General features: G+C 57.8%; 1 protein-coding gene across 2 annotated transcripts in view; it reads right to left on the minus strand.

The window, feature by feature from the left end:
* The window catches only part of TUB (TUB bipartite transcription factor), a 62,843-nt gene that overhangs the window by 4,806 nt on the left and 41,485 nt on the right, over positions 1-16,552 (minus strand). The window contains exons 2-11 of one of the 2 annotated variants that reach the window (XM_055317907.1): positions 9,478-9,529; positions 8,813-8,975; positions 6,783-6,926; positions 5,408-5,575; positions 4,291-4,412; positions 3,673-3,870; positions 3,232-3,344; positions 2,251-2,368; positions 617-715; positions 236-407 (exon numbers count right to left, since the gene is read on the minus strand). In XM_055317907.1, coding sequence (XP_055173882.1) covers positions 236-407; positions 617-715; positions 2,251-2,368; positions 3,232-3,344; positions 3,673-3,870; positions 4,291-4,412; positions 5,408-5,575; positions 6,783-6,926; positions 8,813-8,975; positions 9,478-9,529 — 1,349 coding nt within the window. The remainder of the gene's footprint in view (positions 1-235; positions 408-616; positions 716-2,250; positions 2,369-3,231; positions 3,345-3,672; positions 3,871-4,290; positions 4,413-5,407; positions 5,576-6,782; positions 6,927-8,812; positions 8,976-9,477; positions 9,530-16,552) is intronic. The other variant, XM_055317909.1, reaches the window with a different exon arrangement.

Here is a 16,552-nt window from a genome sequence, read left to right on the forward strand (position 1 = left end):
GTATTCCCACACCTGAGACTCTGCTGAGTCCACGGAATCCAGGGTCAGGGCTCTAAGGAAGGTTCTTCCAGGGGCCCCCCACCGTCCCAGGGTCAGAGTCCTTGGCCTGCGATGGAAGCCATATAACCCACGTCCTTGAGCTTGGCCTATAAAGGCAGGGCTGGGTGACCTGACCCCTGAGCTAAAGGCCCTGGGTATCACGGGGACCGTAAGGAGTAAGGGCAGAAGCACTCACGGTCATTGCCGTGGATGATCTGGAAGTTCTTCACGGAGGCCTGCGTGACGCGCCCGTGGAAGTTGAGTACATAGGACTGCGTGTCGTCGTTCCAGACCGGGGTCTTGTTCTGCAGCTCGATGATGCTCTCCGTGTTCTTGTTCTGCCAGCGGGCCAGCAGCGTCTCATGCTCCTGGGAAGGCAGCCTCGCCGCAGTCAGGCCCGGCCCCGAGCCGGGGCAGCACCGCCACCCGGGGTAGGATCCCTAGTTTCCCTAGACCTCCACCTAGAGCTCGGGCTCTTATGCCATGTGCCCCCGCCCCGCCCCCAGCAGCTCAGTTCTGCTCCCAGACGTGCACCCAGACGCCGGGGCGGCAGCAGGCGGGGTGGGGGGAGACTCACGTTTCGGGGCCGGATAGAGACTCTCTCGTGAACCATGTTCATGCCTGGGACAATCACGCTCATCTTCCGCGGCCCCTTGAAGCCCAAGACGTTTGTCTCCTGGGAAATAGAGAATGCGACAGTGGCGCCCCTATTTACCTACCAGGGACTCTACTTACCTACTAGGTGGAAGGGACTAAAGCTGATGGGCTAGTCTGTACCACTGCCACCTGAACGTCTAACCGGCATCTCTAAAGTTTACCCGTCTGGAACCGAGCTCCCGAATCTCTAAGCTCCTCTTAGTCTCCCTGGCTTCAGTTGACAGCTCAGTTCTTCTGTGTGCTCAGGTGATGTATTTGAGTCGTTCTCACAACCCACTTCTGACCCATCAGAAGATGATGTCAACTCTACCTTCAGACTCTCTCGAATGCGACCACTTTTTTACCAGCACCTCTCCACCCGAGGCCACAGTACCAGCCATCATCGGGATTCCTTATTTCTGACCTTGCCCCGGCCCCGTCTGTTCACAAAGCAGCAAGGAGGCCCGCTGTCACAGCTTTTGCCTCCACTGTTCACGCAGGTTAAAAACTGAAGGTCTTACCTTGACTGTGAGGCTCCTGTGGTACAGCCCCTCTCCTCTCCTCGGCACTTGCCCCCCTCGCCCCCCCCCCCCCGATTCCCCAGGCATGCCAGTCACAGGCCATCAGCACTGGCCGTGTTTCCCACTACGCCTCCGTGGCTGGCTCTCCCCTCCTCCTGGGCTTCACCCAGGTGCTACCTCAGGGAGGCCCTCCCTGCCATCTGCACAAAAAGCTCACACACACCTGAACATTTCACACCCCAGCTTTATGGTCTCTTCTTCATGTTTATCAGGAACGTTATTTTGCTTATAAATGTTTTGTTTTTGTTTTTTTTTAGCTTGTCTCCCTCACTAGGGGTTTAGGTCCCATAAGGGTATAAATCCATGTCTCCTGTTTACCCCTCTCCTCGGTGCCTCAAACAGTATTAGCTGGGGCTCAATAAGCATTTGAAGAGATTCGGGCCGCCTCCCAAAGGTGACCAGCAGGTGGCATCAGAGGCTCACACAGAACAAGCTATGGCTTCTCCAATGGGCCTCCAAGAAGTACCCATGCCCAGGTTAATGGGGGTACCGATACCTCATTTTAAAATAAGGTAGAGAAATTCCCTGTATTTACATTCCAGTTTGGTCACTTAGCTGTGACACCGGCAAGTGACCCAACCTCTGAGCTTCAGCTTCCTCATCTATATGAAAGAAGGAAATAGGACTGAGCTCTCAGGTCAGGAGTTCCATGAGATGATTATGCACAGGGCCTTGTAGGGCCCTTGCAGGGCCCAGGCACTGAAGGGAGGGGTAGAAGGATGTACCAACAAGAACTCAGGCCTCCTGCTTCCTTTCCTGGAGACTCCCAGTCTGGGCTGCATAGAGCTCAGCCAGGTTCCCCGGAGCACCTGGAGCAGATGGTCATCTGTGGGCTGAGCTCTGAGGACACGCACGGGCCACTCCAACACAGGGCAGCCCAACTCTGTAAAGTGCTGTCTACTCACAAAGACCGATGGGACAGCTCACAGAGTGGGCAAGTCCTCAGTGTCATGTCTAACTTGGGAGACCAGAGACCCAGGAATGCACAACTCACGTAGCACACAGCTGCCAACTCCTGACGCAAGGTTCCACTTTCCAAAGTCGAGGATGATGCCTTCTGAGGATTGACTCCATTGTCATAAACAGTGAACTTAGTGCCCATGAGGTTGGACCTGAAGGGACAGGCAATCAATAGATGATCGTGCACCCTCTGCTCTGGGGCAGGGAACAGCTCAGTCTGTCCCAAGAGAAGCCTGCAAAATTCTAGGTTGGGCCGGGAGCAGACCGGGAGCCCACTGCACACTGAATTCCATCTCTGAAGGTGCTTCATGGGGAGAAGGCCTGGACTTGCTCTGAACAGAATCAGTGGGCATCTTAGTTCAGAGAAGGAAATTCCAGGAGGTAAATCTGGGTTCCACAGGTTTCCCTGGAGGAACAGGAGTGTTCCCCTCCTGGGAGGCGAGCAAGCAGAAGGGCATCTGGCAAGACCGTAGAGGACACTCACCATCCCATGGAAAGTGGAGATGACCTCCTGTCTCGGGTCCAGCCTGTAACCGTTGATCCAGCCCCATCTCTAGCATTAGATCCTTACCTCCAAACTGGACTTATGCTCCCCAAATCTGGCACTCTGTTCCCTGAGGCCTAACTCAGAACCTTCCCTCAACCCCAAGCTTGCTCTCTCTTCCCTCAAGGGCTCACTCACAGCCCTTCCCTCTGGCACTGACCGTGGGGCACAGGGCAAGGCAGCTCTTCCCTGGTGGCCTACATCTTCAGTGACTTCCTGAGGTCTGACCTGTCCCTCCTGGTGGGCCTGTGTCCTATTTGTCTAGAAGCAGCTCGGTAGGGTATGTGAGCTCCATCTCCAAGTGTGCTCTAGGCTGGCATAGACCTGGGCCTATGGTTGGAGCTGATGGACAGAGAGGATTCTAGGAGAGGGTCTGACCCCGACCTAGACCTCCCTCAGGGACAAGACATGCCCTCTCTGTAGTGTGGCCCTGCCTTCCCCCCGACCAGCTTCCTGGGGGAGCACTAGTACCGCAGTTTCCCGATGTAGCTGTCCCCTCCTCGAGACAAGTCTGTTGGGTCCACAGAGATGAGGTAATTGGAAGTTTTACTCTTCTTTCTCTTCCTTCCCGCCAAGAGGAACACCTTGGGGAATGGAGCAAGGTCATTTGAAGAGATTCGGGCTGCCTCCCAAAGGTGACCTCTTTTCCAGGCCCAACCTCTAGTCAGGTACCATCCTGGGTGCAACTCCCACCCACACCTCTCCCCTGCTTCAGCTCCTGAGCGTATGCACGTGTGCTACACTCACAAGGATGCCCCAGTAAACACAAAGGTATGCCCTGGCCAGGCACAGAGACTTCTGTCCCTCTGGTGAACTGAAAGGACAGTGCTGGACCTGAGGCCTCCAGTCACATTCCAGCCCACAGCACCTTAAGCCTGCCTAGGTGAAACCGCAGGCTCAAGCCAACCTCACCTTCTTCCCATCCTCGCGGTCCAGGTGCAAGAAGTAGGTGGGGTACATCCCCCGGTCCATCCCCTTCTTGTCCCGCGTAATGCGGCACTTGATGGTGATACCTTGGGGGGCCGGCCTCAGTGCAAACTCCTCGAGATCCTGGACCTCAACATCTGCTGAGGGTTCTGGGGCTGTCGGGCTTGGGGCCGAGGCTGCCTCCTACAGGGGAGAGACCCTGAGCAACTGCAGCTGGTGGTCTGGGACCCAAAGCTGCCCCCTGATATGGTGGGAACCCATCTTGCAGGGTTCCTGGGGCGTGGGTCTGGCCATCCTGGCCCTGGGGTCAGCCATTAGCTAGCTAGCTCCTTGGCCCTCCCCCCACCTCAGCAATCTCTGGGCAGAGATGGAGGACGTGAGCAGGTTCTCCGGGCCATCCTGTCCACTCCTGGCCAGGCTGAAGAGAAGGGGAGGCAGGACAGGAGGACAGGAGGGACCCACCCAGAAAAGCTCCTGAGAGTACCTAGGCCCGGTCCTGAGAGAGCCAACTCTCCGTTTCTTCACTCCCATTCCCTCCAACCTGGACGATCGGACCTCTGAAGCCTGCTGTCCACACTCCTGCTGGGCAGGGAAGTGCCTCACCCTGGTGGACTTCCTGCTGGTAGCCGAGCTGGGGCGGGTGTTGCTGTTTAGCTGGGAGGAGCTGGAGCTATTTTCATCCTCCTCTTCCTCTTCCTCTTCGAAGCTCATGCTGCTAGAGACACCTGGGCCAGGCAGAGGAATGGGAAGGGACAAGTGGTCACACACACATGCCCAGATACCCATTCAGAAGCCCTGAGTCACCCGTACACACACGGCCATATGTACACACGTGCGTACACACACACACACACACACATCCAAACATATGCAAGGACACGTTCTCTCAAGAGCATGCATGAGCTGAGGTGGGTCACCATCCCTAGGGGGTAACCCCCTCTCCCCTCCCCAGCTTCAGCTCAGTCCTCCCAGGAGACCCCCCTCTGCAGCAGTCAGTGCCCATCTCCTGGGTAGCGAGGCGTGAGTGGAGCGGACCCTGCGCTGGGAGGCTTCATTTCTAGTAGAGGCTCCGGCGGCCCGTGCCGTGCAATCCCATTGGAGGCGCCAGCTCCCTCGGCGCCCAGCCTGCAGTGCATGGCCCACGGGCTCCTCCCCAGCTTGCCTGCAGCCTTTGGCTCCACAGGTCTCCCCACCTGGAATGCTGTCCCCAGCCTCACACTGCCCCAATGGCCCTTTCTCCAGGAAGCTGGCCCTAACCTCACCTCTTGGGACCTGTGGCACTGCCGGGCTTCCCCCTGCCACCCTGTGCTGGTGGGTCCCTGGGGCAGGGCTCATGGTGGGGAAACTCTCTGGGCAGGTTTCCCAGGGGGACCTGCCCTGTCCCTTGGCATTCTGGCCCGGCTCCCTGAGCTCAGCAGATGTTGGGGAAACACTCTGCAAGAGGACCTTTTTCAAAGAAACTAAAGGAAAAGGAACTCTGCCTCCAAACCTGCGCGTCCCCGGGGGCAGGAGACGGAGGTGGCGAGACAGGGCCGGGCTGCCCACTGGTTGCTTTCCCTAGTTCACACTTTCCCTAACGTGGCCTTAACAGGGGCCCCTACACCTGTTTCTCACGGGTCTCCAATTGTGCCCCCTACCAGGGCCATGTTTCCCAAGAGGGGTGCACCTGAGAATCTGGGACTGAGCTTTGGGGGTGTCACTGAACCCCCACGGGGCTCACCCTTCCTCTGCATCGTGGCGCGGAGGTCCTGCCCGCTGGGCTGCGCGCCCCCACCGGCTGCCGTCTCCCCGGCGTCCTGGGCGTGGTCCGACCGGCCCACAGTCAGGATCTGCACCGGGCCTGGGGCCTCAGACTTCTCTTCCGCCAGTACTGCTGGCCCGCTGGTGCCTGCAGGCCACGGACACTCCTGAGTCCCGTGGGGGAGGGGGTGGGGGAGGGGGGAGAGCCCGGACTCCCAGACACCCACCCTTGCAGTGGGTGAGGGATGGGGCGGGGGGGGGGGGAATCCTCTACAAAATTTTATTTGCAAAACATTTTTAAAAAACTAATGACTGCCGTCAGCCTCTTAAGGATTGATAAGCTACAAAGGGACATGGGCTTCGTTTCTTCTGTCCCCCCAGATTAGTCGCTGAGGGTTGCAGTGCCTCGATCCCCAGGCAGAAGACAGCCATCTGCAAAGCCAACTGCACGGTGAAAGAGACAAGACGGCCAACAAGGATGGATCACGACCACGGCCAAGGCCACCACTCGCTCGCAGACGCGGCCAGCTCCTGGTTGTCAGCGCTGATCGTCTCTCACACGGACAAATACACACAAACCGTAACTCACAGCCATCGTTCAAAACATATGGGGGCCTCTTGAAAAAGACGGGGGTCGGCATCCATGCCCCTTCCCAAATGGAAGATCGCTCATCCCATCTCCGTCTGCCCAAGGTGCCCACGTAACAGAAGGCCTGGCCCACACAGGTGGCAGCCGCCCTGCCTGGCCAGGCTAGGCCCCAAATGCTGCAGGGAGCTCCAGAAGCCCAGGAACCCCGACACAGCACTGTTCAACCAAGTCCCAGAGGCCTGGGAGTCACTGCCCATGCCCAAGGGATGGGGACACAGACAGGACCTGTGGCAGGAGCCACCTTAATCTCTAGGGATCTTTGCTGGAGAGAGGAAGAGAGAGAATAGACTGGTCTGGGGGCCCAGCAAGCGGACTTAGGACTAGAACAGAGTCAAGAAAACCCACATGGCCACGGTGAGAACCGTACACGTGTGGGGCAGGCTGTTACGGAGGCAGGGAGACCTGCCAGAGGGAGTGTCCCGGGGCAGGACAGAGAGAGAGGGGTGCTCAGGTGGGATGGCAGAGGGACTTCCTGGGCCGTATACAGTTAAATGCACCTCACTTCCTGGCACCATGGGGAGCCAGCCCAGGAACCCCAGGAGCCACATGAAGCCTGTGAGGCAGTTGGGTGAGGGCCTGGGTGCCATCTGTTTCTTCACTGAGGCTTCCCACCTCCTGTACCTCCAAGTCTGGAGGGGAAACCTCCCCCCAACCCTCCAGTGGGAGCCAGGCCTCCTGAGGAGGGCTGTAGTGGAGGCCAGCCAACCTTTGTGCTTCCCCTTTTTCTCCTTCCTGGAGGCCCCGCCCTGGCCCCCCGTTGCCGCTGCTGCCTTGGTTCTCTTGGCTGAGGCTGGTGCTGTTGGGCGGGCAGCTCCCAGCTGTGCACTGGTAAGCGAGTCGGCCTCTTGAACTGCTCAGGAGAGAGCCCAAAGGAGGGAGAGGGAGGGGGGAGAGAGATAAGGGGGGGGAGGGAGAAGGAAAGGGAGAGATAGAAAGACAGAAAAAAAAAAAAAGGAGTGCAAAAAAAAAAAAAAAAAAGAAAGAAGAGAGACAGACATGGGCCCAAGGTGAGACCAGAACTCCAAGTGGAACTCACTTCTCAGCACATTTCCGAGGGCCCCACCACCACTCAAGCCCTATGGGGGCCTCTGTACCACCCATCTCCACAAGGCAAAGGCGCCCAAGGCAGGCCAGGCTGGAAGGAGGTGGCTCCCCCAGCCTGGTGTGATCCAGTCAACAGGCTGGCCCAACCAGGATCAACCTAGAAGCACTACAGTCAAAACTCTGGGCCAGCAAACTGTTTGAGCCTGGGAGAATGTGGGCCACTCACGGTGGTGAAGACAGACAAGGCTGCATCTCCTAGAAGAGCCAGAACTAGTATGGCCAGCACTCCAGGGAGCCTGTGCTGGCCCACATGGGACAAAGTCACAGCTGGGTGGCCTCCAAAGTCTCCACACATCAGAACTCCAACCTGCTCCAAGTCTTTGAACGACTTCTCATTGCTCATAAGATGAAAACCAACATTCTCCTGCAAGTCTGGCCCCTCCAGCTCCCTTCCACCTGGCCTTAACTACGCACCCCTCATCTCTCAAGTACTCCAAGCCCCAGCCCCACCAGGCTCTTCACACTGTACTCCCTCCTGCCACTGGGGCTTTGCTCTAGTTGTCCCACTGCCTGGGCTGTCCTATTGACGTCGGCCCTCTGGCCCCAACTAAACTCCCACTCAACCTGCAGATTCCAGCTCAGGCGTCACTTCCTCAGGGAGGCCTTCCCTGGCCCTAGTCTGGGAGCAGGTTCTCTGCTGTTCACTTACAGAGCCTGGTTTCTTCCTGCAAAGCACACCTGTGACTACCTGTTTAACTCCCCCCCCCCCCCCGACCTTCAGGTCCCTGAACGAACAGAGACCACACTTTGTGCTTACCCAGGACCCTCAGCCTCTAATCCAGAGCCTGACACAAAGTGACCCCTCAACAAATATTTAAGAAGTGAATATATGAACGAGCATGGTCAATGAAAAACTGCCTGCCGGGGTAAACCGCTCTGACTCAGGTCAAACTCCCCCACCATCCTCTGGAAATGGTGCCCTTGTGTTTAACACCAAGAGCCAGCAGAGGGCAGAGCAGAGGCGGCTAAAGCCGCAGGTGGGGGTGGGCGGTGCTCAGGTCAGCACCCCCGGAGCAGGAGCAGGAGCAGCAGCAGCACCGCCCCCCCAAGCCCCCCAGCCCCTCAGCCCCCCACGGCCTGGAGTCTCGGCGGGGATCAGCATTCAGCTGACTGGACCGCGGAACACACCATGGCAGCTTCAGTTTGCAAACCCCCAAGACAGAGATTTCCTCCACTTGACAAAGGGAGAAAATCGGCCCAGAGAGGGGAGGGGACTTGCGCACAGTCACGAGTGAGCAGGTGCCCCACAGGGGCGTGACTAGAAACGGTCTCCTGACTTGGGTGGTATCCACTCTGCAGAGGGGCTGCAGTCTTTCTGCAGGTCCGGCCCTGCCCCGGGCACACAGTCGGTGCTCAAGAGACACCTGTCAAAGCAACTGCACAGCAGTGACTTCTGTGACTCCCAAGGCCTCCGGACGCCAGAGCACATGCAGGGGCCCCAGCCTCCCTGGGCCCGCAGCCCTCTGCCTGGGCTCGGAGGGGGTTCTGGGCCCGAGCATTCTCTGATGGGGAATGGAGGAACCCTTCACCTGCCCCGGCCGGCAGGAAATCCCCGGGGGGCCCCAAAGCAGTGCCAGGGTGTGAGGCCAGGGCACCGGGGCCTCCCCAGGCTGCCCCAAGGGCAGGCCGTACCTTGGTAGCTGGTGCTGCCGCTGCTGCTGAGGTAGGACTCCACCAGGGGGGCCTGCTCCTCCGACTGCCGGGCCCGCCGGCTCCGGGGCCGCCCATCCGCATTGGCCTGCACCATCAGGGGCTCTTGACGCTTCTTCTTCTGCTTCTGCTCCAGCAGGGCCCGCTACAGAGGCACCGGACAGGCACAGAAGTTGGCGGGCCCTGAGAGGGCAGCCTGTCACTTCCACCCAGAGGGCAGGCTCCCGACGGGGACCAAAGAGAAGGCCCTGCTCACTCAGCTCAGTCCTAGAGGTTGCAATGGGGTCCACGGCCCACTATGGGCCACGGCTTCATGCCCTCAGCACCTGGAGACTCAGGGTCCAGGAAAAGGAGGCAGAAGTCGGCCCAGGCAACTGCCCTGGCAGGACCACGGCACAGACGTCCAGTGCTCCGACTACAGGGACCCAGCTGCCTGCCGGGAAAAGCCCTGGCTTCTGGGGCAGTGCTGATGCTGAGCTGGTAGAGAGCTTGCTTTCTTCTGCAAAAGCCTGTCCCCACCCCACCCCCAACCCCACTAGCTTGGGTCACCTCCCGGAAAGGAGACAGTCCTCCCTCTCCACCCTTGGAGATTCTGGCCAGAATGGTAAGTGCTGACTGTCCGGCCACGCGGCCCTGGCCCCACTCACCTGCCGGTCCAGCTTCTGCTGCCTCAGGTTGCTGCCCTCATCATCTAAGACACTGCGGAGGGAGAGGGGGGCACTCAGGACCTGCCTGTAGGCTGCCAGGAAGGAGCCCAGAGCCCGCCCCTGGCACATCTGGGTTCTTTAAACCCCTCTCATCATGACTCCCAGGTACACAGGAGAGGCAAGAAGGGTGGAGCCACTATCTGGCTGCAGACAGAGGTGTGTGCTCTATCTTTGCTATCTTATGAGCTTTCTCTTGCTGGAAACCCCACTGATCCACGGAATTAGCCCAGCCAGGAAGTACAGGAGGAGACTTTCCCTTTGGGCCTACGAGCAGGGACATGACTAAGATCCAGGGAAGCCTGTCCAGAGGCATCAGGTGCAAGCCAGCCCCAAGGCTGGGCTTCAGTCAGACCTAGGCGCCTATCTGCTCTAGGCCCTCTCGATCTCACCAGCTCCTCCCTTGTCTTTCCATCCTTTTTGGAGGAGGCTGGATCCTTTCAGGCAGACTCTTTTGTAGTCAACCTCCTGGCTCTCCAGGTAGTGGAATGTCCCCTCTAAAGGAGGGCCCCTCATTTGGGAGAGTGAAGCTAAAAGACCAGCCAGTCCCTGCAGGCAGGACTAGGGCTGGGTGGGGATGTCTGCAGGCAGACGCAGCACCTCAGTGCACTGCCCAGCAACCAGCCAATATGGTGTGGGGGCACCAGGGCATTAAACTCCTAAGTCCCTAAAGGTCCTGGAACGGGCAGTGTCATCTCACATAGACTGGACCTGCCTCCCAGGAAGACAAGTGCAATTAGGGAGCTCCAACCACTTAGCATTCCTTCTAGTCCAAGACACACACACGAGACACGTAGGCCAATTCTAAAAAGCCAAGGTTAGGGAGTAGGGATGGAGCCTGAGGATCTGAGCCCTGGGAACCCCCAGACTACCCCTGGCCCAGTTATACTGAAGCCTGCCCCTGAACCAGGCCTTGTGTAGGTACCTGCACAGGCAGCCGGAGTACATCAGATCGGTACATGAAGCCCTAAGTAATCTCATGTGTGTGCGCACACTGGGAGGTGTCCAGATATAGGAGTACATCAACACGTGTGAGCACACACCTGCATGTCTATGCATACGAACACCTGCGCAAGAGGTGGGTGTGCTTGTGAGCAGGTGAGTACGGAATGTGTGTAAGGAGGAGAGATGAGGGCAAGCAGCCCTGAAGACAAGGTAATGGCCGGTTCCGCCTCCTGACAACAGCGGCTCTTTCTGGCTGGAAGGATCGTTGACCTGCAATGTCCCTTCAGCTCACCCAAACTAGCTGTGTGTCCGCGTGCTGGGGGAGCCAGCCAAGGGTGGCAGGAAGTCGGATTACTCAGCCCACCACCCGCCTCCGGGGCCACCACCTAGGACAACTGGATACTTGTAACTGGCAGCTGTGCCGCCGACTTGGACACCTTCCCCGATACCCACAGGCTGCTCTGCATTCAAGAGGAGTCCCGCCTGCCTGTGATCCGGGGCTGTTCCCAGGCTTATTCTCCAAAACGCTTGGCTGCCAGAACACGAGAGAAAATGCTACTAAACACACGTGCTTCTAAGTCAAGGTCCCAGTCCACCTAAAAGAGTCCAGAGCTGCACGAGGGACCCCCTGAGGGCACTGCCAGGACCAGGCGACAGGGAACCAGCTCCTCAAAATTCAGGCTGGCTGGGCTAGTGAGTGCCGCATCAGGGAAAGCAGACGCCACAGGCCGGAGGGCGGCAGCCTGAGTTCTGGAGGATGCATTTATTGGAGGGAGCAAGATGCCCGGGGGCCCTGCCAGGTCTGAGGGCTGTAACCCTGCCACCGGTGTCTCTACCTCAAGTCACTGGCCCGACTGAGTGACGCCAGGGCAAAATCATCTGCTCCCACAGACTTCAGAGGCTCTGCAAACACCACCGTCCGCCGGGGTCTGCTGCACGAGCAACACGTATGCATTTAAAACCCGCAGGACATAGACAGGAACCGCCATCTGAACTCCACGCGGCACCTGGCTGACAGGAAGGACGGGGCCTGACAGCCAACCACGCTCCGCTTGCCAAGCTCCGGGGCTGGGTACACACACGGTAGCCCGTGATCCCAGTCATGTGCTAGTGGCTGGGCCACAGGAGCCCATGTCACCTCCACGAGCCTGCCAGCTCCGCTTCCTGCTAGCAGGAGGCCGCTCCGGGGCGCACTGGGAGCATGTGAGTCACTTGCACTTTTGTAGGGCAGGGCCAGGGCCAGTCGTCTGGGTCATCCCGGTACTGAGCTTGGTGAGCAGGGCAAAGACGACGCCTTCTATAGTGCTGACGCAAACATCTAGGGGCATGCAGGACAGGGGACATCCACCTGAGAGTTACGCTGACATGAGCAGAGCCGCCTCCAGAACTGCCAGGTCACGGTGGCAGCTCGATGGGACAGAGGCAGCTCCAGCTGTGGTGGCCTTGCTGCCCAGTGCCTCTAGTGTCCTAATCTGCACGGTGGGTGGGGGGCACATTCCTACTCCAGGCTACTGTCCCACTGCCATGGACTTTCCACCTGTCACGCTTAGGCAAGAAGGCTGCTTTCTTCTTTCTCTGGCCCCACCCCCATTCCCTGGTGGGGCAGAAAGACCTAGAGCCGCAGGTTTCAGTACTGCTGGTTATCTGGAAGGATTTTAGGTGGAATGGACTTCACCAATGGCCTTCACAGAAAGATGGATGAACAAGGGGTAAGCTTCCGGTGAGAGTCCAAAAACTAAGAGACCCCAGAAGTGCCTAGAGAGCCACCCCCGCCTTGCTCACTCCCAGGCACACTGGAGCAGCAGGGTTGGGGGTGGGGGGGATGCAGGCTGGGGGGCGCAGGTGGGAGAAGCCACCTGTGCCCAGGGAGTAAGAACGTGCCTGGCTGAGCAGGCCCCACGCAGGAGGGCCGGGAGTCCGTGCACCTGCGTGCGCTGGCCCCGTACAGTGGGGCAGGTTCCTGCTCCGGCCCGGTTTCTAGGAAAGCGGCCAGAGTCCGAGGAGACCACGGTCTCCCAGCGGGGACGAGCTTGGCCTGCCTGTCAGCACCGTGTCTGAAGCGGACGTCTGTCCCCGGCGGATAACAAATCCCGCTAGCCCAGCGGCTGCGGAGAACCGCGGCGAAGGCCCCCGCCCCAGCCCCCCGGGTGGCCCTGCCCCTCAGCTCCCACGAGAGCACCTTCCTTTCTCTCTGACACTGTCTCCGGCCTGTCTCTGCCCGATGGGCACCGTTCTGGGCAGCACTAAATGATAACCACAGAGGAGACAGTAATGGCTTTTTAACAACTCGGGCTCCAATTATGGAATCACTGCCAAGCCCAGGCTGCCAGCTGCAGCCCCGCCAGGAGACTCGGACAGGAGACAGGGCACTGATGGATGGGTCCTCCAGCTGACCCTGGCGGCATCTTCATCACAGTCGCCTCCTGCTGGGGACCAGACTGGGGAGATCCAGGGAAGCACCGGCCACTGGCTTGTGGGGGTCACAGAAACTTGGTCTGCTGTGTCCATCGATCCAGCCACCCTGCCCAGGGCCAACGAGGTGGCCCCTTGGCCTCAGGCAGACAGCCCCTCCGTATCCCCTTGCTTCCGCCAAGTTGCCCAACAGATGTCTGGAGAGAAAACCATGCTTGAAAACAAATGAGAGCAGAGGCACTCCTCTCTCGGGATGGAAAAGCCAGACGCGGAGAACACATTTAGGAAGCCGGGTCCCTGCCTCTCGAGACTCCACCCTGTGAGCTCGGCTAGGCCACCAGAGCAGACCAACCAGAGGCCTGGGGGCCAGGCTACCTAGAGACAGGCTCAGACTTCATGCCCAATTCACCCTGCCCTTTTATGCCCTCATTCTTTCCACTCACAGAAGATTCTGCCCCTGCTGGACCCAGGGAGGCAAGCAAATGTCCTGTCAGAGCAGGGAAGGCCACCCAGAGGGTCAGGCCCAACCTGACCCATACCTGTGCCAGACCCCTCCTCACCCCAGCACGCCCAGATCTGTGCCTAGTGACGGCTTGGAACATCAGGGAACACAGCAGGTGTGGGAACAGGAGCACCCCAGAAGGGAGAAGCCCACAGTGCTGAAAGGAGTCCCCGCCTCCCAAGATGAGCCCATTCCAGCCACGGACTCCCAAACCAGTGCATTACAACTGCTTTGGGCTCTCAGCCCTGACTTGGTGACTCAGAACTGCTAGGGAAGTTATCCCAGAATTGATCCCTCGCCTCACTTTCTCTTTTAAAGCAAGAAACATAGATAATTTTAATGTTCAGTCATGCAAATGAGGACCATGAGCCACAGCTGGTGCTCTCTAAGGAACAAAAAGGAAACTTGAGAGTTGTTGAAAGTATGCAAATGCAGCCTTCTGTTCGGATGGGGGAAGAAATCATAGCCTGTAGATCAACCAGTCTTAGTAGGCCCCAAGTAAGATCACACAGGTTAGCTGAAGAGCTAGAAGACCCAGTGGTCCCCAGGAGCAAGCCCAGTCACCAGCAAGTCCAGGCACACGCCCTCAGACCTCTCTGGGGAAACTGGGAGGACAGCACGGCAGGCTTCCATAGGGAATCGCAAGGACCAGTGACACTCACTTGTGGGCAAGATAAAGCAATGTGAATGGCACGCCCCTCCAATGAGATGACGCTCAAAGGTTTTTGCAACAATAAATAAAGCATGCCATAATCAGAGGTTTCCAGCGACCCTTGCTTAGTGTGTTTATTGATGACCTAAAGACAAGGCAGGTCTCTCAGAAGACTTATAGGTGACACGAAATAGAAGTGATACTAAACCGCCATTCATGAGGACAGTACAACGTCAGAAGACACTGGAGAGCTAGCAGAGTCTAGCCAATGGAAACCTAAAAGGAGAAGGTCATTGTCTTACATATGGGTCCCCAAACCCAGGTCTTCCCTACACAGGCAGAGTGGGGGACACAGGGCTTGACATCAGCCTGATGAGGCTTTGGGGTTCTATTTACAGAGGCCTCAAGGTGACTAGTCAGTGAGCCGAAGCCGTCCCTCATGACACTGAGGACTCAAGGTCAACAACAGGAGCCAAGCAAGGAAGTAATAGCCTCCCCCTTGCCCCCCCCGCCCCCCCCCCATGCTGCATGTGGCTCCAGACCAGTGCCTGAGAAGGGCAGAGACCAACCCGAGGGTACCCACAGGGCCCCTGCTCCCCGAGGCCTCTCTACCAACCCTATGTTTCCTGCTCCTCCCGCGGGAAGGAGCAGGCTTGGGACGGGAGTAGTGTGATTCTGCTCCTCCTCCCTGTTGCTAGAGGAGAAGCGGCCGGCCTTGCATCCAGGGTACCCTGAGGTTTCCCACACAGCAGAACTGAAAGAGCCAGGTCTTGCTTGGTCAGCAGTCTTTCTACTCCCCAAAAGCATAGTCTGAAGTGGTGGGAGGACCCTAACAAGAGCCTAGAGGAGGGAAAACCCGGAGGCATGATGAGGCTCACCCCAAGGAAGAGCTTCCTCATGGTCACAGCCATGTGATGGAAGAGAGCATTCACACAGGGGCCTGGACGGCCTGGAAGGGCCCTTCCAGCTGAAATTCTCATTCTCTGACGAGGGCCATGCTTTTCCAGCAGTACTCCTTTCTCTGAGGGCAGTACTACATCCCTTGGGTGTGCTAAGAACCCAGGTGTGGAGCCGGTAAAGCCAGAAAGCCCTCAAAGCTATCTGGGGATGTCTCTTTGATTCAAAGTAGTAAGCGTCTTGTCTATGCTGGGTCACACCAGGCACACAGCCAAGGACCAGAGGGGTCCCTGCTCTCCAGGAGTTCAGGGCCTGGTGGGGGGCAACGGCCACAGGACCATGGAGACAAAGCACTGAGGACAGGGCCGCCCGTCACTCCCTTGCTCTTAACGTTCCACCTGCAAATCCTAAATGGTTGTGAAGCCAGGAATGAGGGGCATTTAACATGCAAGAAGAACTCGGATGAAGAGAAAAATGGCAAAAGTGAAAAATTATTAACAGTCGTAATAAGAGAAAAAAAAAACAAAAGGCAAAACAAAATTCCAGTTGTTCAACTTTATAAACTAAATGCCTCCCTTCTGAGTCAGAATGTGAGATTAATCCATGATCATTATAAACTGAGCCACAATTACCCTTAAGAAGATTATCACCAACTGGCAGTTGCTTCAAAGAAAATGAGCCAGGCCTAGTGAACGCAGGTGCAGCCACCCCAGAGGGAGGGAATTCCCCACCAGGAGAGCTAACGAGAAATCGACCGACCTCTCTCCCCTCAACCAAATACCACATTCCAGTTCTGACACGCTGTGACACTGGGGACACCTCATACCAGAGCACATGCACACGTGCCCATCCCCCTCAGCTGCAAGTAAACGGCCTTGCCTGTCTTCTGCCCCAGTTTTCTGTGATCACACAGGCATGTGGCTTATACTGCAATCAGCAGCCCAGTTCATGCGAGAGGCAATTTGCATCTCTTCTCGGCTCAGGCAGGTCTCCCCACTCTGGAAGTCTACACCCCACTCTGGAAGTCAGGCAGGCTCAGAAAGACCCCAGCAAGGCAGGAGAGAGATTCTGGCAACTTCAGACCATGGCCTGCCCCCAGCTTGAGAACCATCCTCCTTGCCATAGAGCAAGAAGGCAGGGGTGACAGCAATGGGAAAGCAAGCAGGTAGGATCACAGGGTGCCAAGCTGCTCCTCAGGGATGGGCTTCCATGGTGATACGATTCTGTGCTCCAGGGGGCACATATGGGCCCAAGAAAGGAATGGGGGGACAAGGTGGTTGGGCCTAGGCTGAGGCAAGTGCCAAATCACCCCCTTCAAGGATGCCAGTGCACTGGGCACCTCTGAAGGACAAAGCCATTTCCCAGAGACCACCCTACCTCCCAAGGGACCCCCTTCCTAGAGGAAGGCTTTCTCTAAGACTTGTGCACTTAATCTACACATCGTTTTGGTCTTTGGCTCCTGGAAGAGGCTTCCTTGAACCATGATCTGGCCTGGCCCCTAGTGTGCCAAATCCTAAACACGCCATCGTATCTACAGCCACAAGTGCCGTCCCTTCCCTCTGTTCTAACTCAGTCTGTGGCCACCACCCTGCCACGTGTTCCCCCACACT

Source organism: Nyctereutes procyonoides, unplaced genomic scaffold, assembly GCF_905146905.1.
Source record: "Nyctereutes procyonoides isolate TBG_1078 unplaced genomic scaffold, NYPRO_anot_genome, whole genome shotgun sequence".
In the NCBI taxonomy this organism is placed as follows: domain Eukaryota; kingdom Metazoa; phylum Chordata; class Mammalia; order Carnivora; family Canidae; genus Nyctereutes; species Nyctereutes procyonoides.